This window comes from Schistocerca americana, chromosome X, assembly GCF_021461395.2.
Source record: "Schistocerca americana isolate TAMUIC-IGC-003095 chromosome X, iqSchAmer2.1, whole genome shotgun sequence".
NCBI lineage: Eukaryota > Metazoa > Arthropoda > Insecta > Orthoptera > Acrididae > Schistocerca > Schistocerca americana.
The window spans coordinates 755,854,724-755,882,660 of record NC_060130.1 but is presented as its reverse complement, the minus strand read 5'-3'; the positions used below and the strand labels follow the sequence as shown (position 1 = coordinate 755,882,660).

The following is a 27,937-nucleotide window of genomic DNA, read 5'->3' as shown; positions in this document are numbered from 1 at the left end:
TCCTGCTGAAATTGCCCAAGTCTGATGGAATACACAATGGACATGAATGGATGCAGGTGATCAGACAGGATGCTTATGTACATGTCACCTGTCAGAGTTGTATCTGGATATATCAGGGATCCCTTATCACTACAACTGTACATGCCCCACACCATTACAGAGCCTCCACCCACTTGAACAGTCCCCTGCTGACATGCAGGGTCCATGCATTCGTGAGGATGTCTCCATACCCGTACACATCCATCCACTTTATACAATTTGAAACGAGACTCGTCTGACTGGGCAACATGTTTCCAGTCATCAACAGTCCAATGTTGGTGTTGATGGTCCCAGGCAAGGTGTAAAGCTTTGTGTCATGCAGTCATCAAGGGTACACAAGTGTGCCTTTGTCTCCGAAAGCCTATATCAATGATGTTTTGATGAATGGTTCACATGCTGACACTTGTTGGTGGCCCAGGATTGAAATCTGCAGCAAGTAACAGAAGGGTTGCACTTCTGTCACATTGAATAATTCTCTTCAGTCATCATTGGTCATCTTTTTCCAGCTACAATGACGTCAGAGATTTGATGTATTGCCGGATTCTTGATATTCACATTACAATAATGAAATGGTTGTACGGGAAAATCCCCAGTTCATTGCTAACTTGGAGATGTTGTGTCCCATTGCTCGTGTGCCGTCTATAACACCATGTTCAAACTCAGTTATATCTTGATAACCTGCTATTGTAGCAGCATTAACCAATCTAACAACTGTGCCAGACACTTGTTGTCTTATATAGACATTGCTGACTGCATTGCCGTATTCTGCCTCTGTATATGAATATGCATGCCTATACCAGTTTCTTTGGCACTTCAGTGTAATATTACATTCTTTTATGGGGTAAGTCCAGAGACAACAAACCCATCGTCACATACAGGGCCAGTGCATGGTTTGCATCAGAGTACCATCACAAAAGATGGTGCTTTAGATCATAGCAAACTCAGACAGATGGAAAGATTGTGGGGTTCTGCATCAAAACTGATTTTTAAATTCAACCAGTCATTACCTTACCATAGTTAAGACACAAAGTTTATCCTGGAAATCTATAGAACACATCCTCCTGTGCCAAAAATGAGACAGACAATTAATGCGATTGGATCTAATATCACTATTATTATTTATCACTAACTCACAATCATTCACTTGTCATTAATGAGATGATTAAACCAGTCTTACAATTCAGGATACATTCAATTTGGAGCACCTGTACAATTAAACAGCAATAAATTACTGAAATATATAAGATTAATACATAGCTCATTGACTGAAAAAAAGGCTTTAAACAGTTGATTCAGTTCAGTGCAGTACCTACTTAAATTTAAAAAAATGTTTGCACTAGTAATGACAGCACTATCTTGTTTAGCTATACATCTAGCCATTCTGCACATCTATTACCTGACATCAATGTAAATATTAATTAATTAAATACAGAGGTCACAATCTTAGAACATTGTATTCTGAACTTTTTTCTAGTCTTTTCCAGTTACAAGGATTGTACTTCAGGAGGTAACACATTAAAGGTTATCATGGTCAGTACTAGAAAGTTTTCTCACTCAGTAAAGCAGACGAAAATAAGTTGCTAATGCCATACTCTGCAGAACATGTGAATATTGGTATCTGCAGCTAGTTATTTTGGGCCAAAACTGGTAATTATAATTAAAAGAGAAAGAATGCTGCTGGGGCTTCATTTCATTACTGAACATAATCAGTAGTTACAGAAGTTAAATTAAATGAATTCAATTAATTGTTTTATATTGTTACCCTTTGCCTTCTTAATTTCATAAAATTGTGCCACGTTTGCTGGTACACATATGAAAAACTAGAAAATATCTCCAAATCCTCATAAAACACAAGTCTTTATTGACACTGATGGATCAGTAGCTGTCACACATATATATGACACTATTAATTATAATGGAATTCACATAACACTTAATATTAAGATATGGATGAAGGAATTTATTTCACATGATCAACAATTCTTGGATACAATTTGTTTCCAGGCACATGCTGGTAGATCATAAAAATGTTTTTTATTTCATTTAGCTTCAAAAGTGTGAATTTTAGGTAACTCTGTCTAGACATTCATGCAACAAACTGAAGAATATTGTTGTTGTGACTCATGGTTACACATCAAAATTATTTTTACTTTCAGTTTAATTTTGTGATTATGTTTCCTGCCAGGGTTAAGACTACTTGCTAAATAGTGTAGGTTCAAAAAGAAACTCTTGCAGTAATTAAGAAATATAACAGTACTCTGCAAGCAATACTCAAAACAAAAACAATTTAGCTGGTTTTTTTATGTCACTTCATGTACACTCCTATGGCTCTGGAAGTCCCGCTGTAGGTATATCACCGAACACCACCTTCTCATAATTCTTGTACAATGTTTCCCTTAGCTGGCTGGCATGTTGCATATCTCTGGTTTCACATACAACTTTTACCTGAAAGCAGAGCTTCTTTAAGCATTTCTTAAAATTTATTCATTCATTTAAACAAAATCATGTTCCATAAACCCCATATTGAAGGAAAGCTTGCAGGGTTGTGGAATGAGGCAAGTTATACATTAACAAGCAGAAACAGTCTGTGCAAGTGATATAAAGCAGATCCGTACCAGCATCAAATTATAATTAATTTAAATCTACTCACATTGATAATTATGTAAATTACTTCTAGATTGCTGGATATATGTTTATGTATATTAGAAATTGCTAATTTGATAAAGATCACTGCTGCTCCTTGTATTTTAATACTTTTAGCTGCTGCTTTTATATGACACTTTGAACAAAGCATTTACCTAACTTCATACATACCACTATCACTGTCTATACACTATCAATGTCAATAACTTTTTAATATATACATTAGAATTTTGCAGAATTTTTAATCCTGAGTGCAAATATTCTGATAAACTGGAAAAGAGTTGCTAATAAGGTAGACTTCCACTTTATTTTTGAATCTCTGTGTTCTTTCCACTCCCCCACAGGTGTCTACTGGTAACCCGTTATAGACTTATGTGCCATAGTATAGAGCCCCATTCTAAACCCTGGATAGGGGTATATAGTCTAATGGGTATTATTTTCCTTCCAGTAATTTTGTTGTGAATTACACAGTTCATTTGAATTCATTCTTGATATCCTCTACAAATACCAGTGGGGAGTATATGTAGTGTCATATAAGTGTAAGAATCACCATGTCCCTGAAGAAGTCGTTGCAATATGTTCAGTTAACAATATCACACAGTATACATGCTTCTGTAGAATAAATGCTTTTTTATGTCAGTTGCATTGCCCCAGAAAGTTATGCTATTACATCTGCAAGTCTACACTACTAGAAAGATTTCTACATGCTAAGCAGGCAGAACTGAGTTTTTTGTTAACTTGTCTGCCTGCTGATGCCAACTCAGTTTATTATTCATCAGGATGCCTAGAATCTCAACACATGAAGCCTCATTAAGCGTGTGCTTATTGGTATCTACTTCTGGTCCATGAAATTCATTCTTAAATTTGTAACTGCATGATATGAATCTTTCTAACATCCAGGGTTAACATGATTGCTGTGAATCCATTGTAAGCCAGTTCCATTATTCTCCTGGAGATATTCAGGCCCCCTATTGATATACATTTACCAAGAGAACACAATACAATGTCCCATGCAAATTATTGATGTTGGTCAATAACATCAACAACAGGAGAAGAACAAGTGCCAAACCCTGTGGGAAACCATATTTCATGTTTCTCAACTCCAAATTTACTCTTATTTCCATCCTGTTATATGCTGATGTAACACACTGCTTTTATTGTCAAAATAAGGCTCCATCCATGCTAGGGGAATGTCTTTAATGCCATAGAATTTAATAGCCCCTAGCATAATTTTATAATCCACACAATCAAAGGCCTAGAGAAGATCACAAAAAATGCCAAAAGGTCAGTTTTCCTGTTTAGTTCTGTCATAATTGAATTTGTGAGATCATATACTGCTCTCTCAATAGATAAGCCATTATTGAAGCCAAACTGAGTTGTTGTTAAAATTTTATTCTCAGAAAAATGTTTCATTATTTTGTTGTAAGCTTACATTTCAAAAAATGCTGAGAACACAGGAAGGAAGGAGCTGTGTCTATCATTAAATGTCACTTCTTAGTCTCCACATTTATAAATGAGTGTTACCACCACAAACTTCAGAATTTCAGAAAATACACCTTGACTGGTTACCTCAAAGTCAGCATAAGATTTTTAGTAGTTTGGTTTTATGTAACATGAAAATCTAAAGTGTAACTGCTTTTCATTAACATAATGTCTTTCATTATCTCAGTAATAGGCAATGTGGCAAAACTAATGTCTTGTGCTGAAGAATTCTATGTCTGCCTAAGTAAGCCTAATGGATCTGCTTTTGGCAGTCAATTTTTGTCATTGTGACATTAGGTATTGTTAAGAAAAATAAACTGACTTTAGTAGCAAATGTTTTGAAAGATTGTCTTTCTCACTCCTACTATCATCAGAGGTTGAATACCATTTGCATTGTCAAATTTATTCTTCAGTAAGCTTCTTATTTTTCATCCAGTAAATTCTTTCCAAATACTGTAATTGAGTCATCATTTACGATTATGTGAAAGTGTACTTTCATCTTCTTAGTTGAACCTGACTGATGAGGATGCTTTACTGTTGCTATCTGACCATCATTCTCAGCTATAAACCATTGGTTATGGAGTTCACATCTATTTCATGAATGACAGTTGGATTTAGAAATAGACTGTCATGTGCTTTTACAATATGTCATATTATAGTTGGTAATGCTCCTGTGGAGATCAAACCTACAACAGGTCTCTCTTGCTAATAAAAAACTGCTCTTATTATGTGATGAAGGAAATAAATCTCAGTGATAACAGCAGTTGTACTGAATTCAAGATACCATTAGTATTAAATTCTTCTTATTTCATCAAAATGTCATGGATCTAACTTTGAGCAACTGTTTGATGACATAAGTGATACCAATGCACGAACCAGTGCCCATATACTATGTTTTAGTGCATGCATGGAAGGGGAAGAAATGAGTTGATGAAACTGCTTGGATGCAGCACAGTACAATACTATATCAGAAACAGAATTGAAAAGAGTGTCATAGTAATTTATCTTAAATATGATGTAATATTTAAGCCTATTGATGTAAACAATTATTTCAATAATGCCTCTAAAAGGTACAGCCATCTTAATCTGTTGCCCTTGATTTCCAAAACTAGATCAGTAGGCTATAACCACATAGTTCTTCCAGTTCATTCTTTTCTGTATTCTCCATTGCCCTGCCTCACTCCTTCAAAACTCTTTCTTAATATTTTCCTATCCCATCTTCTGAGGAATGCCTCTTCTGCCACAGTCATTGTCCATGTTTCTGAGCCATGCACTACCACTGGCCTTAAAACCATTTGGTAGACAGTCACCTTCAATTTTCTGCTCAGGCTATGTGACTGAATAATCTTAATTAGGACCCAGTAAGCTCTGATTCCAATGGAAATGCTTGTATTTATTCATATACATCTACGTGATAACTCTTCAATTCAGAATTAAGTTCCTGGCAGAGGGTTCATGAAAGCACCATCAAGTTATTTCTCTACCATTCCACTCCCCAACAGCATGCAGGAAAAATGGAAACTTAAATCTTTTTATTTTACTATGACGACCATTTCTCACTATGTAGGTTGGTGCATTTGGAGGATAAAGTTGTAATTGAAACTTCATGAGGAGATCCTGTAACAATGAAGAAGCCGTTGTTTTATTGATTGCTATCCCATTTTGCATATCATATCTGTGGCACTCTCTCCCTATATTTATGATAATATAAATAACAAGCTGCCCTTCTTTAAAATTTTTCAGTGTCCTCCATCTGTCCTATCCAATGCGGATCACACACCACACAGTGATACTCCATAAGAGGACGGACAAGCATAGTTTACGCAGTCTCTTTAGTAGACTTGAATTTTCTAGGTGTTCTGCCAATAAATGACAGTCTTTGGTTCACTTTCCCCACAATATTATCTATGTGATCATTCAAAGTTATGTAATTCATAATTATAATCCCTAAGTATTTAGTTGCATTCACAGTCTTTAGATTTGTGTGATATATGGTGTGATCCAAATTTAGTAGATCCCTTTCACTACTCATGAGGATGAATTCACACTTATTTTGATCCAGTTTCCACTTTTTGTACCATATAGGTATCTTGTCTAAATGATTTTGCAATTGTTTGTGATCATCTGACGATTTTACAAGATGATATTGACAATATCATGTGTAAATAATCCAAGAGGGCTGCTCAGATTGTCTCACCAATCATTTATAAAGACCAGGAACAGCAGAGGACCTAAAACACTTCCTTGGTGAATACCAGATATTTCTTCTGTTTCACTCAATGACTTTCCATCAATTACTATGAACTGTGACCTTTCTATCAGAACATCATGAACCCAGTTGCACAACTGAGATGATACTCCATAAGCATGCAGTTTGGTTAGAGGTTGCTTCTGAGGAATGGAGTCAAAAGCCTTTTGTAAATCTAAAAATATGCGGTCAATTTGACATCCCCTGTTCATAGCACTCATTAGTTCATAGGAATAAAGAGCTAGTAGTGTTTCAGAAGAAGAATATTTTCCGAATCTGTGTTGACTATTTGTCAAGAAATCTTTTTCTTTGGGGTAATTTGTAATGTTCAGATGCTCTATATGTTCCAAAACTTTACTGCAATTTCTTCAATTACATTGTTATCATTGGTTAAAAGCTCTCTCAAGTACTGGAATTTCTCACATCTCTCATAGTTGGCTCCATGCACCTCTCTTTAACAGCAGCAAAGAGATGCTGCATTTTGGTACCATTTACTTGAAGCCCCAACTGTTCTGCCTCCTTTTCTGTTCTGCCAAATCCTTCTTCCAGCTCTTTCAATCTTCTAGACAGGATACAAACATCATCAGCATATGCTAGGTTTTGATTCATGTGGTTAAACTTGAGTAGTACATGTAACAGCATATTCAAACAGCTAGGCATCTTCATCGTGATTTCTCAGTACATTACCTCTCTTGTCTTTTATTGTCAAGAATTTTGGCTTGTTCAAATTGAACAATCTATATCTTAACCATAACATTAGAAACTATATCTTAACCATAACATTAGAAATAAGTATGATCTGTACTGAGAAAAGCATGAGCTGAGTCCAGAATGGGGTTAGCTACTCTAGTACAAAGGTGTATAGTCCCCATCCAGCCAAGATAAAATCCATCGCTACTGACCTAAACAAGTTTAAAAAACATCTAAAACAGTACCTCCTTGAAAAATTTTTCTGTTCCTCACAGGAATTTCATAATAATGTATAATCAGTGTCAATTATGATGTAACACATTGTAAAATATTTAATTTTAATGTCATCGTTAACCCTTAATCTTTATAAATGGAACTATTTTATGTAGAAATGAAAGATACATTGTAAAAGTATGAGATGTTGTACAGCCTTGTGATTTATTTGCCATGTATCTATAGAAAATGAGGCAGATAAAATAAATACAAAAAGAAAATAATAACAGGATATCAAAATTATGATCTGTCTAACATGACAATAACTAACCATCTCACTGAGGCACTGTGCTCACATTTTAGATGAGTAGGTTGCAAATCCATGTCCATCCAAATCCAACCACCTAGATTTAGGTTTTTCTAAATCTCTCTAAACTGATAAACGTGAGTGTCAGAATGGGCCAATTTCATTTCTCATTCTTGTCCAGTCTGACCTATTGTTCACATGTAGTTACCTTATTGTCAATAGTATGTTAAATTCTTATTTTTTTCCCTTCCTTTTGTGTGAATTTTATGTTGTAAACTATGCTCCAAATGTAAAATTGTTGGAAATTAAATTTTTTTAGTGATACGATGATATCTGTTTTGGAACAAGAACAGCTAACATTCTGCCTGCAACTGATAACAGTTATTCTAGTTCTATTATAGGTCCATTTCTCATATCCATACATTACATTTTCTGTTCTTGAACTAGATGGTTTCCTTTCCTATTATGACTGCTAAAAATTCTGGAATGCCTGCAATTAGTAAATATTCAAGTAATGTACTGATTTATTATTGCATAATAGTACCTGAATATTTTACTTACCACAACACTAAATATGTCAGACTTTATCCATGCTCTTTCATGCATTATGTCTTTTATGGATACACCAAGTTTGGCCATTATGCGGCACAGCTCTGCAATCCCTCCTGGACGATCACTAACCGTTACAGAGAATTTCACTAGTCTGCCATCTGCTGCAAGACCTCTTTCCAGACAGCGGCCCAAAATGGTAGTATCAATATTTCCACCACATAGAAGTAATACAATTCTGGAAAATCATTTCACAATATAACATTTGCTAAAGCTTGAACATGTTTAATTCAATTTAATTTTTTGTGGTGTTTTAGTAATTAGTGACCTGATTAATGTTATAGTTTCCTTAGGGGTTGTAATTTTGAAATTTGTGTCCAATGGTGTTGCTCACAGTGTCTGCTGAAGAAAATCTAAGGAAAATATTTCTGTTTGTTTACTGTGTTCAAAATATTTGCTGTCATTGCGATGAAGTAATCATTGAATTTGCTGGCAAATGACTTCAATTCGTCATCATTCCTGCCACAGCTATTTTTCAGTAACTCAAATCCATGTACACTGCTCATGTTTAATAATGTTCAAAACTGGCTTTATTATTGGAATGTATTATTTTTTGTGTATAGTGCATTTTCATAACAAAAAATGGGACAATTTTACAGTCTGGTTGTAAAGGAGTTTGAACTTGTGAGGAAGTAAGTATTACTTCTCTCTCACAATGTATATGTAGGCTAACCATGAATACAAGGGAGCAGGATTTTCCCCCTGTTCTGTGCTGAAGCCATTGCAGGCTGCAACCCAGTAATGGCAGGTAGCAATTGGACAACAACACGTCACTGGGATCATTGTAATTAAGCAATATCATAATATAGCTGATTGCATTGTCTGACAAAAAAAGAGAAGTACCCAGAAGATATGGCCAGATGTCAGCGGAACTTCATATACACACACACACACACACACACACACACACACACACACACACACACACACACACACACACACACACACACCATTGGTGGGTATGTTTGGTATGTAAATGATTAGAATTTGAATCCTCTGTGATGGGTAGGATGGCTAGCAAGTGTAGTAGTATTGTCTGTGTTTGTTAGCAGGCCTGGTAGGGTATACAAGGAACATGAAGAGCATCAGATGTTCAGTATCACTGTGACTGGCATTAAGATGCCACAAACTCATGTGAGACATTGTTGTCAGTAACTGACAAAGTTTAAAATGAGCCTTGTCATGGGTTACCATTTGACTGGCTGGTCAAATGGTACTGTATCCAGATTTTTGGGTCACTCAAATGTGACAGTGACCAAGTGTCAGACTGCACCAAGTATGTCATAGTCCCTTCACATCTGCACCTCCCATCCAAGAACAAGTAACACACTCTCTGCAACACTGTCATCCTGCATGATTGCTTGGAGACTAGCAGCATACAGACAGGGAAATTAGCATCCTAATGGTTGTGCTTGGAGTGGTGCTATGACCAGGAATCATAGGCTACTGATGAATGGTGTTTCTCCATGTTCAGCAATGAATCATGGTTCTGCACTATACCAAATGACCATTACAGCAGAGCGTGGTGGCAACCTGGAGAGAGGCCCCAGTCTTCCATCATTTTGGAGAGGCACAGCAATGTTACTCCTGACATCATGGTGTATGGAGCCATAGGACATCTTGCTTCATCTTGTGTTACCTCTCATGCAACAATAACATGGTGCCACATTTCAACAGAACAATGCTCATCCACATATGTCACATGTCCCTGTGAACAATCTGTGCGATGGTGAGGTACTCCAATGGCCAGCAAGACCCTCATATCTGCCCCCATACAGTATGTGGGATCACTTCAGACATCAGCTCCATCCCAGAGCCAGTATCAAGGTCAACAAGGATCAGTTAAAACTGTTGGGCAAGCTTGCCTCAGGAGAGGACACAATGGCTATATGACAAACTTTCCAGCCAAATCTGTGCAATCATCCAGGTCAGAGGGGTTGCAACATCATACTGATAAGTGAGCTCATAATGCCATGTTCCTTGTAAATTTGACTCAATTTCATAATCACTCAAACAACATCACATACCCTCTCAACCTATGAAGTTTCATTTCATTTCCTCATCCCCTTGTGGGCACTTCACTTTTTTTATTAGGCAGCATGTGTTAATTTTATGTAATGCTGAGCTTGACTCCAGTTCATTCAGAAGTTTCCAATAAATCTAGTTTCTCAAGTCTGCATTCCAGTGAAAATGAAAGCCACAAATTAAAAATTTTAATAGTGTGTGTAGTCAAGTATAAGATCATCATATTGAGGTCCTTGTTTAAATCTTCATTGTTTTCTGAATTAGTTCATGAAATCAACTAAACAAAAATTTTTTTTGCCTTGTTTCACAAATTTTATTATTTTTATTGTACAACCTAGGTTTTGGGCTGTAAATTCATTTTAACTACATTACTGATACCAAAGACAATAAAGGAAAGATGAACATGGTGATAAAACAAAGATAAACCAATCAACTTCTTAATGTATCAATCCCTGGCTTCATGTAACATTACTTCAATGACCATTTTTTTGACAAATTACATGCAGAATTACACAATTCAGCAACTACACTAACATGACCAAATATATTTAGGAATAAAATGAGAAATCTACAAGAGAACTTTATAAATTTACAACCTCTTTGGCATAACTTAGAAATTAGAAAATTCAGTGTCATATTCTGTATAAAAGATAATAAAGCTGCACCTGTTTTTGAGTTTATAGATGTAATACTTTAAGGTGTAGAGTTTGGTGAGTAGGTCACTTTGGAAGTAAAAAAGTAAAGTAAAGTCATATGGCATGAATGGTTGTAAGACCCCAAAGGGCAGGTTCAGCCATCTAATTGGAAAAGTCTTCCCTATCCTCTGCACCAGCAGGCATCTTTCTGGTATGAAGTATGAGAGCTGTGTATGTAAGTATATCTGTTAAGTGTGGAGTGTGTGTGGAGTTGGTGTCATGCTCATGTTGGATGATGATGAAATAAGGAAGAGGGTCATACATGGTGCCAGCACATAGATTACTCCTCTTGAATAGCACCAAGGGAGCCTGGTGAGCTTATTGTCCTCATGTAACAGACACATAACCATCATAATGTCATATGTCCTCACTTGATGATATTGCAAAGAGGTGTGAAATTTAATCCAGGAGATTGGTGCAAAGACTGGTGATAAGAAACTTTATGGTACCACTTCTCCATCCTTTGTGGGCCAAATACTGGCAGTGAAAATGTCATCCACTACCAGGCTTCAAGACAGCTTACCCCAAAGTTGAGAGCAACTGCACAGGTGTGTTTTAGGTGGGTACTTTGAAAGTAAATGTCTACTATCAGCTCCATTTCCAAATCAGAGTCTATATAATTATATGGGTAGAGGTACCAAGTTCATTCACCTTATCAGGAGAACAGTCATCTGTAGTACAAGACATTCACATTGGTTTAGAATCCTAACTGGGAAAGGTATCCAAAATTTTTTGTTACAACCTATCCAGACAGGCAAGAGCACTAACGTGCCTTCTTCCAGAACATGACAATGCAATTGTAGCCCCAGATTGAACCCACATTGTGGATTAACAATGATGGCTGATGGTCTGGTCAGCCAGAAATGGCTTTTAGACAATTTACCACATTGAATTGGGTAAGTACTAGGCTGGTACCTGCATCCCATCACAAATACACACTACACTAAAACTCAAAAAGTTATTACACATGAACATAAGATTTACACTGGTCACAGATATATGGGGTATACAGATTCAATCCTAGGTAGAGTGATGGCATCAAGAATAGCATCTGGCTGCCAGACTCATCTGAAACTGCCAAAACCAATATATAATGATTATAACTCTGTGGAGATATATGAAAAGCAAAAGAAGAAAGAAGAAGATTCAAAACTGAGGGTAGTTTAGTTATTCATCATCAAAAATAAAATAATGTCCCTTGGATGACTGTGTTTGAGAACCTGCAACTGTACTCGGGCTCTTTCACTACCTATTTTTCACGTGGCTCATCTGCAAAGGGAGTTGGTAGTGAACAGTTGCATTTGCACCCCTAATACTGAGTCATATATTGGCTAGTCTTTGAACAGCAGTGAACTGAATACACAATTGTCTATACCACAACCTTGCACAAAATGAGGTAGGTACACTTTACAAGTTCAAATTGAAACTTAGTTTTTATATAAATATAATAGAGGGAAACGTTCCACGCGGGAAAAATATATTTAAAAACAAAGATGATGTGACTTACCGAACAAAAGCGCTGACAGGTCGATATACACACAAACAAACACGAACATACACACAAAATTCAAGCTTTCGCAACAAACTGTTGCCTCATCAGGAAAGAGGGAAGGAGAGGGGAAGACGAAAGGAAGTGGGTTTTAAGGGAGAGGGTAAGGAGTCATTCCAATCCCGGGAGCGGAAAGACTTACCTTAGGGGGAAAAAAGGACAGGTATACACTCGCACATGGATATGTGCGTGTGTGCGAGTGTATACCTGTCCTTTTTTCCCCCTAAGGTAAGTCTTTCCGCTCCCGGGATTGGAATGACTCCTTACCCTCTCCCTTAAAACCCACTTCCTTTCGTCTTCCCCTCTCCTTCCCTCTTTCCTGATGAGGCAACAGTTTGTTGCGAAAGCTTGAATTTTGTGTGTATGTTCGTGTTTGTTTGTGTGTCTATTGACCTGCCAGCGCTTTTGTTCGGTAAGTCACATCATCTTTGTTTTTTTTATATATATATATATATATATATATATATAACAAAAAAAAACACCACACTATGCAACGGAACTATGATGCTCATCAAGACACAAAATAAGTATTTTCATGTCCATTTTGCATTACACTATTTTCACTCTGCATTTAATTGATAATTTTATTCTTAAGCTCGGAAAATTAAAATCAGAACTAATTTATGACATGCTATCAGATTTACATAATTAGAAATAACACCAAGTTTTGGCACAGTTTCACCCTCTCCCTTCATTTAATGACATCTTTGCTTGAAATATGAGACATACAAATATTTGTCTGGCACTACAAAGATTGAAACTGAAAGGCGTCTTCATAATAAAATAATTACTTACTTTGCAGTTGTTCTAAACATCTTTATAACTTAATTCTACTATGAAACATTTTGATTGAAGTACACCAGCCCAACATACTTCTGCTGCTGTGCTTTAAATTTAAATTACGGACTACTTGGAAGAGCTCCATATTATCCCTTGTTACCTTACAAACTGTATTATCCTGTACAAGACAATGTTAATGTACATTAGAGATTTATGGAATTGACTATATGAACATACTTTAAGGCCCATGGCTTTGTCCAACCTGCAGTATTTTCTTTTGTTATTAAATTTTTCAGCTGTACGTATATTTGTCCTATAGGCCTCTCTGTTGGACAAATCTACATTAAGAAAAGCTTAGTAAATTACCATCTATGTTTAATTTGACACTGTTATTATCCCTCTTCAAGCAAATACATGGTGTTCCTTTTCTTTACGTTCAGTGCTAGCTGGGAACCCAATGTTGCTGGGTATGCATTTATTCCTTGCCACTCTTTATGTACATCACCTCACACTCCCCTTCCCATCTCTGTCCATCTGCTCATTCTTCCTCTGTGCATCTCCTTCTGCCCACTCTGTATCCCCCTCATCCTGTCTAAGTCAATCTCCTTCTGCACCCTCATTCTGTCTAACTCTTCCTCCCTCTTTGTCTGTCCACTTCCATCCCCCCCTCTCTCCCTCTGTCCAACTCCTCCCCCATATCTGTGTCCATTTCTTCCTTCCCCACTCTGTCTGTTCAACTCTTCCTCCTCCCCACCCCCTCCTTTCTCAATATTATCACCCTCACCCCCATAGGAGGGTGCTGGTTCTTACCCCAACAATATTTCTTTCCAGACAGTAAGTAGCATGTGTACAAACTTTCGTTGAAATCGATCCAGGGGTTTATATGGAGATCTTTACCCATGTTTTTCCCACATATTCATATGTCACATGTATTTAACATATTTCACATGTATTTACACACATGATGATGATGAGGTCCCATACTCCGAGGAGCATAGGGAACAATGCGGGAGACCCGCACCACTGTACTAGGCAAGGTCCTAGTGGAGGTGGTTTGCCATTGCCTTCCTCCGACACACATATTTCACCTGTATCTCTAGTAAATTTCGCATTGTAGTTTCATTTTCATGCAGCTCAATGTTTATGACATCATGTTCCGTGAGCTATGTGTCATACAATGGTATAATTTTGCAGATACATCCAGTGATATACATGAACACTGGCTGTGAAATACATTGCAAACAGAGTTAGTAGGAAGAAGTCAAATTAAAACATTATGAATGATAGAGCAGCTTTTCATGGATTTCAGTGTTTATGATGTCATATCTTCTGAACTGTGTGTCGCACAGTGATACATACACCGAGGTGACAAACGTCATGGGATACCTCCTAATAACATGCTGGACCTCCTTTTGGGTGGTATAATGAAGCAACTCAACGTGGTATTGACTCTAACAAGTCGTTGAAAGTTCCTTGCACAAATATTGAGTCATGCTGCCTCTATAGTCACCCATAATTCTGAAAGTGTTGCCAGTGCAGGATTTTGTGCATGAACTGACTTCTCAATTATGTGCCATAAATGTTTGATGGGATTCATACTGGATGATCTGGGTGGCTAAATTGTTCACTTGAACTGTCCAGAATGTTCTTCAAACCAACTGCAAACAACTGTGGCCTAGTGACATGCTGCATTGTCATCCATAAAAATTCCAAAGTTGTTTGTTGCAAATGGTCTCCAAGTAGCTGAACATAACTGTTGCCAGTCAAAGATTGATTCAGTTGACGTTACCCGACTCAGGACTGGGGATATGAGTGGGAATATGAGGTCTTTGGTCATTGTCTGTTCTGGTGGTACGTTCAGAGCAGCAAAGTGCCGCAAGTGTAAGCGTGGACGCCAGTGTATGCGAATAAACTGTGAAGGAACAACATGAAGGTGTGATTCAGTTGGACTAGAGGGCCCAGTCCATTCCATTTAAACCAGCTCCCACCACTATGGAGCCACTACCAGCATGTACAGTGCCTTGTTGACAACTTGAGTCCATGGTTTCATTAGGTCTGCACTCAAACCCTACCATCAGCTCTTACCAACTGAAACTGGGAATCATCCAACCAGCCCACAGTTTTTCAATCATCTGCACTGCAGTTAATTTCCTGCTGCTAGGATATTCACTCACATTGGACATCTGCTGCCATAGCTCATTAATGCCAAATTTCATTGCATTGTCCTAACAGATATGTTTTTCATATGTCCCACATTGATTTCTGTGGTTATTTTATGCAGTGTTGTTTATATGTTAGCTCTGACAACTCTAAGCAAATGCTGCTGCTCTCAGTCATTAAATTGTCCATGGTGAGAGGTAATCCCTGAAATGTAGTGTTCTCAGCACACTACAGACGTTGTGGGTCTTATAATAATGAATTCCTTAATGATTTCCAAAGTGGAATGTCCCATGTGTGTAGCTCCAACTACCATTCCATGTTCAGAGTCTGTTAATTCCCGTCATGCAGCCATAATCATGTCAGAAACCTCTTCACATGAATCACCTGAGTACAAATGACAGCTCTGCCCATGCACTGCCCTTTTATACCTTGCGTATGCAATGCTGCCACCATCTGTATATGTGCGTATCAGTATCCCATGACTTTTGTCACCTCAGTGTACATTGCACCTACATTCAGCGGCATGTGTTAATACCGTCTGCAAAATGTGTTGTAAATAGAAGTAGTACTAAAAAAATAATAAATTAAAACATAATGTCTGATGCTGAAGTTTTACTGCTTGAACAGCGAAAATGTGGTAACCAATAAACTTTTCCATTTTGTCATTTTGTGGGAGGTGTGGACAAGAAAACATCTTGTAAGGGTTTGAAATTATGTGTAAAGTTGTCTGCAAGTCACTAAGTGCTCTCATTCTCAAATACTCGACAAATAGAGTTTGCCTATTTGTGTGTTGTGAGCTACACTTTTTTTCACTCCCACCTCATTGATAGTTAGATGGTTCTTACCACCACAGTGCTTCTTTGCAGACGGTATGATATGTGTTCCAAAGTTGGTTGAAACTGAACCAGTGGTTTAGGAGAAGATGTGGAACATACATACATATATGCATACACACACACATGTTCAGAAAAAAAAAGAATGCCTTGAGCGACTAGAGATAGGACATTAAAATTCACAGGACATGTACATTAGTACATTCTGTAGAAATGATTAGCATTTGAACCACGTTGGCCCGTGGAGTCTAGGTCAACATCAATATCACAGCGCAATGCCACCTACCGGTACGAAGTGCCTACAGCTCTTATTGTCACTATGAACCAAACATAATGGATCAGTGTGACTTGAGCAAGCATGCAGGATGCCTCACAGATGTATGCATGAACTATACCATCAAATCAGTGAGTTTGAAAGAGGTTACATTATTGACATGAGAGAATGTGATGTATCCATCTGGGAAATTTCTGCTCCTGTGAAACGAAGGGTTTCAGCAGGGCAAAGGGTATATGCAGAATACCTCAGGGAAGGCCATAGTACATGACAAGATGGGCCAGGTCACACCACCCAGACCACCCACCGAGAAGATCGTCATCTCATCTGAATGGCATTGCAGGACAGAACTGCACCTGCCTCAGCTCTGGTGCAACAGTGGAACAGTGGAACACATTGTACACTATAAGAGGTTACAGTCCATTGCCATTAATTATGGCACAGGTTACAAGTGCTTTGTCCACTTATCTGCCTACTTTTGATGAATGTGCAGAAACATGCTAGATGACAGTGCTGCATGGAGCAACATCACTGGGGACAGGAATGGCATCAGATAGTGTTTTCAGATGAATCCAGGTGTCTGAAAATGATGGCTGAAGTTTGATTCACCACAGACAAGGGGAATGGCATAAGAGGGATTGCATTCGCACAAGACATACAGCACCAACTCGAGGCCACATGGCACACTTAGAATCCTCAACTTTATAAACAGATCATTACAATGAATCCAATTATTATTTTTAGTTATTAAAGTATAGTTCTTGTCTGAAGATTAGAAATTGTGTGTCCATATTTTGCACATATGATTTGCAAAACAATAACTTCATTTTAAAAGCTAACAAGAGAAGTACCCCAGCTCAAATTGATAAAACCAAATAAAATTATTTAGAAAGATGGAGATGTGTCAGTTCTAGCATCTGTCATGATATTTTAACTATAAGATTCTGCATCTTTGTGCAAACAGTGTCTGAAGGTTATGAAAAATATGTGTGAAATCTTATGGGACTTAGCTGCTAAGGTCATCAGTCCCTAAGCTTACACACTACTTAACCTAAATTATCCTAAGGACGAACACACACACCCATGCCCGAGGGAGGACTCGAACCTCCACCAGAACCAGCCGCACAGTCCATGAAGGTTATCAAATCTAAAGACTAACAGAAGCAAAAGTTGCTGAAGAAGCAGTACCATGTACACTCATGTTCAGAAAAAAAACAGAATACCTTTAATGATTAGAGATAGGTCGTTCATATTCACAGGACATGCACATTAGTATGTTCTGCAGGAATGATTAACATTTGAACCATGACAACTTGTGGGTTCAAGATCAATATCAATATTGCAGTGCAATACCACCTACTGGTAAAATGTGATTGTGGCTCTCTTTGTCACTATAAACCCAAGGTATGAATCAGTGTGACTTGAGCAGACATACACATGAACCATACTGTCAAATCAGTGGGTTTGAAAGAGGGTGCAGTATTGGCATGAAAGAATGTGATGCATCCATGTGGGAGACCACCACCTGAGAAGATCGACACCTCATCCTAATAGCATTGCAAGACAGATCTGCATCCTCCTCAGCACTGGTGCAACAGTGTAACACATTGGACACTATCAGGGGTGACCACCCATTGCCATTTATTACAGCATGGGTTATGTGTGCAGAAACATGCTAGACAGCAATGGTGGATGGGATCACAACACTGGGGACAAGAAAGGCATCAGACAGTGTCTTTGGACGAATCCAGATTCTGTTTATTTGAAAATGATGACCACCTTTTTCTTCACCACAGACAAGGGGAGCGGCATCAGAGTGATTGCATTTGCGCAAGACATACAGTGCCAATTTAAGGCCTTATGGTGTAGGGTGCTACTGGGTACAACCATAAATCACAGTTGGTGTGTGTCCAAGGCACTGTGACCAGTGTGACCTATCTGAATGACATCCTATGACCTGTAGCCATATTCTTTCTGCACAACAGCCCAGATGGCATTTTTTCAGCACCACAATGCATGACCACATGTTGCTGCACAAACATGTGGCTTCTCGGTATCTCAGGATGTCAGTCTTTTGGTCTGGCCTACCAGATCACCAGATCTGTCAGCAATCAAAAATGCGTGGTGTATGGTGAAATGACATGTGCAGCACAGTGATCCAATGCCAACCACCACAGATGAACTTTGGATGCCATCACACATGGGACAAGTTATCAGCCAGCCGGGGTGGCTGAGCGGTTCTAGGCGCTACAGTCTGGAACCGCGCGACCGCTATGGTCGCAGGTTCGAATCCTGCCTCGGGCACGGATGTGTGTGAAATCCTTAGGTTAGTTAGCTTTAAGTAGTTCTAAGTTTTAGGGGACTGATGACCTTAGAAGTTCAGTCCCATAGTGCTCAGAGCCATTTGAACCATTTGAACAAGTTATCAAGGGCCTGTGGTGGACCACATGCCTATTGGGCAACAGGACACATTCTGAAATAAGGTGACTGAAATGATAATCATTTCTACAGAACATACTAATCAATATCAACATCCTATCTCTAGTCGTTCAAGGTGCTCCATTTTTTTGAACATGACTGTACATACACTTTTATAATATGTATGGATGGATGTATGAATTAGTTTATTGCATATTGACCAACTGCAATTATCATTCAGAATTTTATTTGCTTTTTATAGCAGGAATTCTGGCACGTAACACGCTGTTATCAGCAAAGGGAATTTTTTCCCATATCTAGTGCAGCACAGGAAGTGTTTGGTTTAAACTGGTGAAAAAAATGTGTTTCACCATTGTCATGACCAGGACAATGTTTATTTTGTTTTCTGATTGAAGACATGATATTCAGTACTCTTTTGACAAGGATAAATTGCTACATGGAGGCATTTGTGTACTCAAGGTAAAAATAAACCTGCATTCTCTGTGAAGTTCAGTTGAGTGTGCCGTGTCTTGTATCATGGATAAGACTCTGTGGCTTGTGTACAGTGTTCAGTCTATTAACATGCTTTGTGGGTCATTTTAAGTTTAGAGCATGTACATTGTTACTCTATGGCAAGTAGGACTGTCAGTGTTGGAAATTGGCCACAAAATTGGGATACAACACAGTGATATAGTTCAAACATTCACCCACTATTGTGACAGACAAAACACTGAAGATCTGCTTTTTGTGCTTTATTATTGTCAGCAACAACCACTGATGACTGCTACCTACAAGTTATGGCTTTAAATGGGGTTAGGTAAATTTCCGTTACTGTAGCAATCAATACTGATGTTTTTAAAGCTCTCTAACTTAAATATAACTTCCATCTGAATTACGTGATTCATGTGATCATATGTAAGTAATTATTTTACTCGGGTTGTGTTGGAATTAATAAAAGCATTTCTCCTGACCTACTGTCATGTATAATGTGTGTCTAACCAGGGCCTATGAGAAGTAAGGGCTAAAAACTGAACTTGTGATGTCACACTAGTCAGCTTGTCCACCACACTCAGTGAACTCTCAGTTCCATGCAAGGCCGACAGGAAATCAATATGTAGTTGAAAAGGTACCCACTAAGGATTTTAAATTTTTCATGTACAATTGAGAGCTTTTATGCAATTAAACACACAATTAAACTTGTCTGAAATAGTTACTCACTCCCTGCCAGAAATGGCTGCTGGCACTCTTAAGACCTGCAGTGTCACCTGCGTGATGTTCATGCCATGGCCTGTCTTTCTTGTTGGCCTCGGTTTAACATAGAGTAATAAAGTTTCATCACCACTACATTTATTTTAAAATAAAGGAAGCAATTACAACAAAAGGGTGAACTAATGATCCAAATGACACCATATTTATTTTATACTGTTTATTAAATAAGTAATGTGATATCAATATGTTGTAATAATCAATTAAAAATGTTTTGTATATTTGTCCAATATTTATTAACAGTATTATACTTTCACATTTGTCTTTAGTGCATTTTCCAGTTGCTTAAACTGTGCTGCCACCTGGGACTACGCAATGAGCACACTGGTAAAAGGAACACCTCTTTCTTGAAATATGTTTGTGGCTCTGTGCATATGTATCACGTTTTGTACCCATTTAGTAAATGGGGATCAGTGGTGTTTCTCTGTGACTGCTTTATAAACTGATGGGCCTAGTAATTACCAAGTTACAAGTTTTATGTGACATAAATAGCCAAGTATAAACAAAAACATAACCTTAAACTGATGGAAAATGACATTATAAGAGTTAGAAAACTCAAAGGCATTGAGAACCATGGAACCTGGAAATTTCAAGTGCATATTACCTTAACTTCCATGGGAGGTTGGTATATTGTCATTAAAGCAATGCATCATGACATGAACACTGCAGCAGTACAAGCATATGAAAAGCATCTCACAGTATGGAAAAAGATGGAAAATCCAGCTCAGGAAATTACTGGAATGTCAATTGAGGAGAAGGCACTCCTACACATTTTAACTGTGAATACAGCCATGTGGAACAAGCTTCTTTCAGTTTATGGACAGGAAAATAATGTAAGCATACATTGATTCCCGCAGCAATTGTACAATTTAAAAAAGAATGTTTCAAGTGACATGGCTACATATATTTTGCAGTTAGGAGACTTTGTGCATCACTTGAGGAATCAAGGAGAAAATATTTTGAACTCTGTTGTGATCACAAAACTGTTAATGACATTACCTATGAACAGTAATCATTCCCTGAATGCATGAGAGTGAACAAAGCAGGTAAAAAACAGAGGAACAAGCATTTTAAGAATAGCCCCCACCTTGAAGATAAAAATTCAAGAAAACCAGGTAAATGCAGTGGCTGTGACAGGACATCCCGAGCATGGCTGATCATGGAGCTCTGTTTCTGTATTTCCTGAGGCTGTAACTTTCCTTCCCCATCACCCAACTGTACTCCAATCAACTGCAGCATCACCATACACTGCACACAAATGTTTATGGATGTTCACCACAGTTTCTTTTTCTGCACACAAGAATTCAATAACAGCATGCTGCTTGTAACGTGAATCATATGTAGACGCCATTTTGACACTGTACTATGGCTCTGCCATCTGCCAGAATGGTTCAAAACTTCACCAGCACACAGAACAAACATCAAATGTGAATCACCAACAATGATGTTTGTCTATGTATATTAATGGCTTTTTAAAGAAAATGTGGGGCATTACTTATTGAACAACCCTGGTAATAGAAACCAGTATGTTGTCCTTGATGGTGAATGTTCATCAGAGACAAGGGTATCATCATGAGTGTTCCAAGGAAGTGTGATAGGATCATTCTCATTCTCTATATACATAAATGATCTAACAGACAGTGTGAACAGCAATCTACAACTATTTGCAGATGATGCTGTGTGGTGTATCGAAAAGTGTCTTTTGTTTACTGACTGTATGTGGATACAAGATGATTTAGACAAAATTTTTAGTTGGTGTGATGAATGGCAGCTTGTTCTAAATAGAGAAAAATGTGAGTTAATACAGATATGTTGGAAAAACAATCCCATGGTGTTAGAATACTGCACGAGTAGTGTGCTGTTTGACACACTCACATTGATTAAATATCTAGGTGTATTGCTGCAAAGTGATATGAAATGTAATTAGTGCATAAGGACAGTAGTAGGGAAGGTGAATGGTTGGATTTGATTTATTGGGGTAATTTTATGAAATTGTGGTTCATATGTAAAGATGACCACATATAGAACACTTGTGTGATCAATTCTTGAGTTTCGGTGAGGTTTGTGGGATCCCCACCAGGTTAGATTAAAGGAAGACATCAAAACTGTTCAAAGAGGGCTGCTAAATTTGTTACCAGTAGGATCAATCGACATGCAAGTATTTTGGTGATGCTTCATGAACCAAAAATGGGACTCCCTGGAGGGAAGATGGCGATTTTTGTGAAACACTACTGAGAAAATTTAGAGAACTAGCATTCTAATACCATCAATGCACATTTTACATAAGGGTCACAAAAATAAGAAAAATTAGAGTTTATGCAGACACAAAAGATAGTCATTTTTCCCTTGCTCTATTTGCAAGTGAAACAGAAAATGAAATGACTAATAGTGGTACAAGGTACCCTCTGCCATGCACCATATGATGGCTTGTGGAATATGGATGTAAATTCACAAGATGCCTTTCCATAGAAGTGACGCACAGTCGACAAAGACAGGTGACCTGATGCACAGTGATTTGTGTGACACTATACAAGTTAATTCAGTTAGCAATCTGCAGTTCTTTCTTTTATTAAGGGATAACTATTCCCACTGACCAATAATGTATTTCTTAAAACATAAGTCTGAAGTGAATAAACACTTGGAATATTTTGTAAAAACCAGTGATAAGCACATTGAACATGGTATTAAAGTGATCACTACAATTCATTGATCAAGAGATACATAAAATAATGCAGAATCATGGGATAATCCATCAGGCATTGGCAGCCTGCAGTCCCTAAAAGAATGTTGCAGCTGAACATGAGAACAGAACTTTGGTCGAGAATGCAAAGACAATGCTTCACGCAGGTGGGTTGCCAGTATGATTATGGGATGAAGTTGTGAACATGGAAACATATTTTGAACAGGACAGGCAAAAGCAATGTTGATGGAAAATCACATAACAAATTGTGGACTGTGATGTGGCCAGGATTTTTGGAGAGATGGTTTACACACACATCCCAAAGGAGAGATGGCTGAAATGGGATTCCAAAGCTGAAAAAGGTTTTTTAGCTGGATATGATACATAGGTACAAGGATATCATGTTTGGTTCCCTCATAGTGGTCGAGCTAAAATACATTGTGATGATGTTTCCATGGGCAAATTATACAAGGAGCTTCAGTCTAAGAAAATTGCCCAGAAAGAAGATGAACCATTCCTAATATTTGAGACCAATAGCATGAACAGCCTACTTAAGAAGAAAGCATGATTCCTGCAGAAGAGGAGGTAATTAAATCACTTGAAGAAGACCTGACTACTGAAATCAACAGTACTAAACAGAATGTCAATAAATATGGTACAGAATCCACTAATCAAACAGGAAGAAGCCTATGTGACAGGGCAACAGTCACAAAGCCTATTAGATATGCCAACCTTAATGTAAATTTGGAATATGTGACACATTTTTATGAACTCACCTCATACCAAGATGCAATGGACTGTGACTACTCAGAAAACTGGAAAGAGGCCATGCAAGAAGAAATGAACGCACTTAATCTTAATGAAACTTCTATCATGATTGATTCTTCAGAAAACCAAGAAATGCAAGACAATTAGAGGGTATTCAAAGAGAAGAGGGAAATGAATGGAACTTTATATAGATTTATTGTTATTAGAGGATTTCAATACAGGAATGGCACGGACTATGTTGAAACTTTCAGTCCAGTATTAAGATTTGTCTCCACAAGAATAATGCTACCTATCACAGCATCCAAAGCCATGGATATGAGGCAGTTTGATACTGAAATTATGTTTTGATGTAGTAAAATTGATATATATATATAAAAAAAATAGAAGGAAACATTCCACGTGGGAAAAAATATATCTAAAAACAAAGATGATGTGACTTACCAAACGAAAGTGCTGGCACGTCGATAGACACACAAACAAACACAAACATACACACAAAATTCTAGCTTTCACAACCAATGGTTGCCTCATCAGGAAAGAGGGAAGGAGAGGGAAAGACGAAAGGATGTGGGTTTTAAGGAAGAGGGTAAGGAGTCATTCCAATCCCGGGAGCGGAAAGACTTACCTTAGGGGGAAAAAAGGACGGGTATACACTCGCACACACACACATATCCATCCACACATATACAGACACAAGCAGACATATACAGAGGCAAAGAGTTTGGGCAGAGATGTCAGTCGAGGTGGAAGTGCAGAGGCAAAGATGTTGTTGAATGACAGGTGAGGTATGAGTAGCGGCAACTTGAAATTAGCAGAGATTAAGGCCTGGTGGATAGCGGGAGGAGAGGATATATTGAAGAGCAAGTTCCCATCTCCGGAGTTCAGATAGTTGGTGTTAGTGGGAAGTATCCAGATAACCCGGATGGTGTAACACTGTGCCAAGATGTGCTGGCCGTGCACCAAGGCATGTTTAGCCACAGGGTGATCCTCATTACCAACAAACACTGTTTGCCTGTGTCCATTCATGTGAATGGACAGTTTGTTGCTGGAATCCTTACCCAATCCGTTACCCCCGGAAACCATCCTTGTAACCATTGATGCCACTTCCCTATACACAAATATCCCGCACGTCCAGGGCCTCGCTGCGATGGAGCACTTCCTTTCACGCCGATCACCTGCCACCCTACCTAAAACCTCTTTCCTCATTACCTTAGCCAGCTTCATCCTGACCCACAAATTCTTCACTTTTGAAGACCAGACATACCAACAATTAAAGGGAACAGCCATGGGTACCAGGATGGCCCCTTCATACGCCAACCTATTCATGGGTCGCTTAGAGGAAGCCTTCTTGGTTACCCAGGCCTGCCAACCCAAAGTTTGGTACAGATTTATTGATGACATCTTCATGATCTGGACTCACAGTGAAGAAGAACTCCAGAATTTCCTCTCCAACCTCAACTCCTTTGGTTCCATCAGATTCACCTGGTTCTACTCCAAATCCCATGCCACTTTCCTTGATGTTGACCTCCATCTGTCCAATGGCCAGCTTCACACGTCCGTCCACATCAAACCCACCAACAAGCAACAGTACCTCCATTATGACAGTTGCCACCCATCCCACATCAAACGGTCCCTTCCCTACAGCCTAGGTCTTCGTGACAAATGAATCTGCTCCAGTCCGGAATCCCTGAACCATTACACCAACAACCTGACAACAGCTTTCGCATCCCGCAACTACCCTCCTGACCTGGTACAGAAGCAAATAACCAGAGCCACTTCCTCATCCTCTCAAACCCAGAACCTCCCACAGAAGAACCACAAAAGTGCCCCACTTGTGACAGGATACTTTCTGGGACTGGATCAGACTCTGAATGTGGCTCTCAAGCAGGGATACGACTTCCTCAAATCCTGCCCTGAAATGAGAGCCATCCTTCATGAAATCCTCCCCACTCCACCAAGAGTGTCTTTCCGCCGTCCACCTAACCTTCGTAACCTCTTAGTTCATCCCTATGAAATCCCCAAACCACCTACCCTACCCTCTGGCTCCTACCCTTGTAACTGCCCCCGGTGTAAAACCCGTCCCATGCACCCTCCCACCACCATCTACTCCAGTCCTGTAACCCGGAGGGTGTACACGATCAAAGGCAGAGCCACATGTGAAAGCACCCACGTGATCTACCAACTGACCTGCCTACACTGTGACGCATTCTATGTGGGAATGACCAGCAACAAACTGTCCATTTGCATGAATGGGCACAGGCAAACAGTGTTTGTTGGTAATGAGGATCACCCTGTGGCTAAACATGCCTTAGTGCACAGCCAGCACATCTTGGCACAGTGTTACACCGTCCGGGTTATCTGGATACTTCCCACTAACACCAACCTATCCGAACTCCAGAGATGGGAACTTGCTCTTCAATATATCCTCTCTTCCCGTTATCCACCAGGCCTCAATCTCCGCTAATTTCAAGTTGCCAACACTCATACCTCACCTGTCATTCAACAACATCTTTGCCTCTGCACTTCCGCCTCGACTGACATCTCTGCCCAAACTCCTTGCCTCTGTATATGTCTGCTTGTGTCTGTATATGTGTGGATGGATATGTGTGTGTGTGCGAGTGTATACCCGTCCTTTTTTCCCCCTAAGGTAAGTCTTTCCGTTCCCGGGATTGGAATGACTCCTTACCCTCTCCCTTAAAAACGAAATCCTCTCGTCTTTCCCTCTCCTTCCCTCTTTCTATATATATATATATATATATATATATATATATATATATATATATATATATATATATATATATATATATATATATATATATATCCCCTCGCTGCGATGGAGCACTTCCTTTCACGCCGATCACCTGCCACCCTACCTAAAACCTCTTTCCTCATTACCTTAGCCAGCTTCAGCCTGACCCACAACTTCTTCACTTTTGAAGGCCAGACATACCAACAATTAAAGGGAACAGCCATGGGTACCAGGATGGCCCTCTCGTACGCCAACCTATTCATGGGTCGCTTAGAGGAAGCCTTCTTGGTTACCCAGGTCTGCCAACCCAAAGTTTGATACAGATTTATTGATGACATCTTCATGATCTGGACTCACAGTGAAGAAGAACTCCAGAAATTCCTCTCCAACCTCAACTCCTTTGGTTCCATCAGATTCATGTGGTCCTACTCCAAATCCCACACCACTTTCCTTGACATTGACCTCCATCTGTCCAATGGCCAGCTTCACACGTCCATCCACATCAAACCCACCAACAAGCAACAGTACCTCCATTATGACAGCTGACACCCATTCCACATCAAACGGTCCCTTCCCTACAGCCTAGGTCTTCGTGGCAAACGAATCTGCTCCAGTCCGAAATCCCTGAACCAATACACCAACAACCTGACAACAGCTTTCGCATCCCGCAACTACCCTCCCGACCTGGTACAGAAGCAAATAACCAGAGCCACTTCCTCATCCTCTCAAACCCAGAACCTCCCACAGAAGAACCACAAAAGTGCCCCACTTGTGACAGGATACTTTCCGGGACTGGACCAGACTCTGAATGTGGCTCTCCAGCAGGGATACGACTTCCTCAAATCCTCCCCTGAAATGAGATCCATCCTTCATGAAATCCTCCCCACTCCACCAAGAGTGTCTTTCCGCCGTCCACCTAACCTTCGTAACCTCTTAGTTCATCCCTATGAAATCCCCAAACCACCTACCCTACCCTCTGGCTCCTACCCTTGTAACTGCCCCTGGTGTAAAACCTGTCCTATGCACCCTCCCACCACCACCTACTCCAGTCCTGTAACCCGGAAGGTGTACACAATCAAAGGCAGAGCCATGTGTGAAAGCACCCACGTGATTTACCAACTGACCTGCCTACACTGTGACACATTCTATGTGGGTATGACCAGCAACAAACTGTCCATTCGCATGAATGGACACAGGCAGACAGTGTTTGTTGGTAATGAGGATCACCCTGTGGCTAAACATGCCTTGGTGCACGGGCACCACATCTTGGCAAAGTGTTACACCATCCGGGTTATCTGGATATTTCCCACTGACACCAACCTATCCGAACTCCGGAGATGGGAACTTGCTCTTCAATATATCCTCTCTTCCCGTTACCCACCAGGCCTCAATCTCCGCTAATTTCAAGTTGCCGCCACTCATACCTCACCTGTCATTCAACAACATCTTTGCCTCTGCACTTCCGCTCGACTGACATCTCTGCCCAAACTCTTTGTCTTTAAATATGTC

General features: G+C 39.2%; 1 protein-coding gene across 1 annotated transcript in view; it reads right to left on the bottom strand.

The window, feature by feature from the left end:
- Positions 1-1,978: 1,978 nt before the first annotated feature.
- The window catches only part of LOC124555415 (L-threonine ammonia-lyase), a 215,688-nt gene continuing 189,729 nt past the window's right edge, over positions 1,979-27,937 (bottom strand). The window contains exons 8-9 of the mRNA XM_047129316.1: positions 8,184-8,409; positions 1,979-2,484 (exon numbers count right to left, since the gene is read on the bottom strand). Coding sequence (XP_046985272.1) covers positions 2,362-2,484; positions 8,184-8,409 — 349 coding nt within the window. The 3' untranslated portion in view covers positions 1,979-2,361. The remainder of the gene's footprint in view (positions 2,485-8,183; positions 8,410-27,937) is intronic.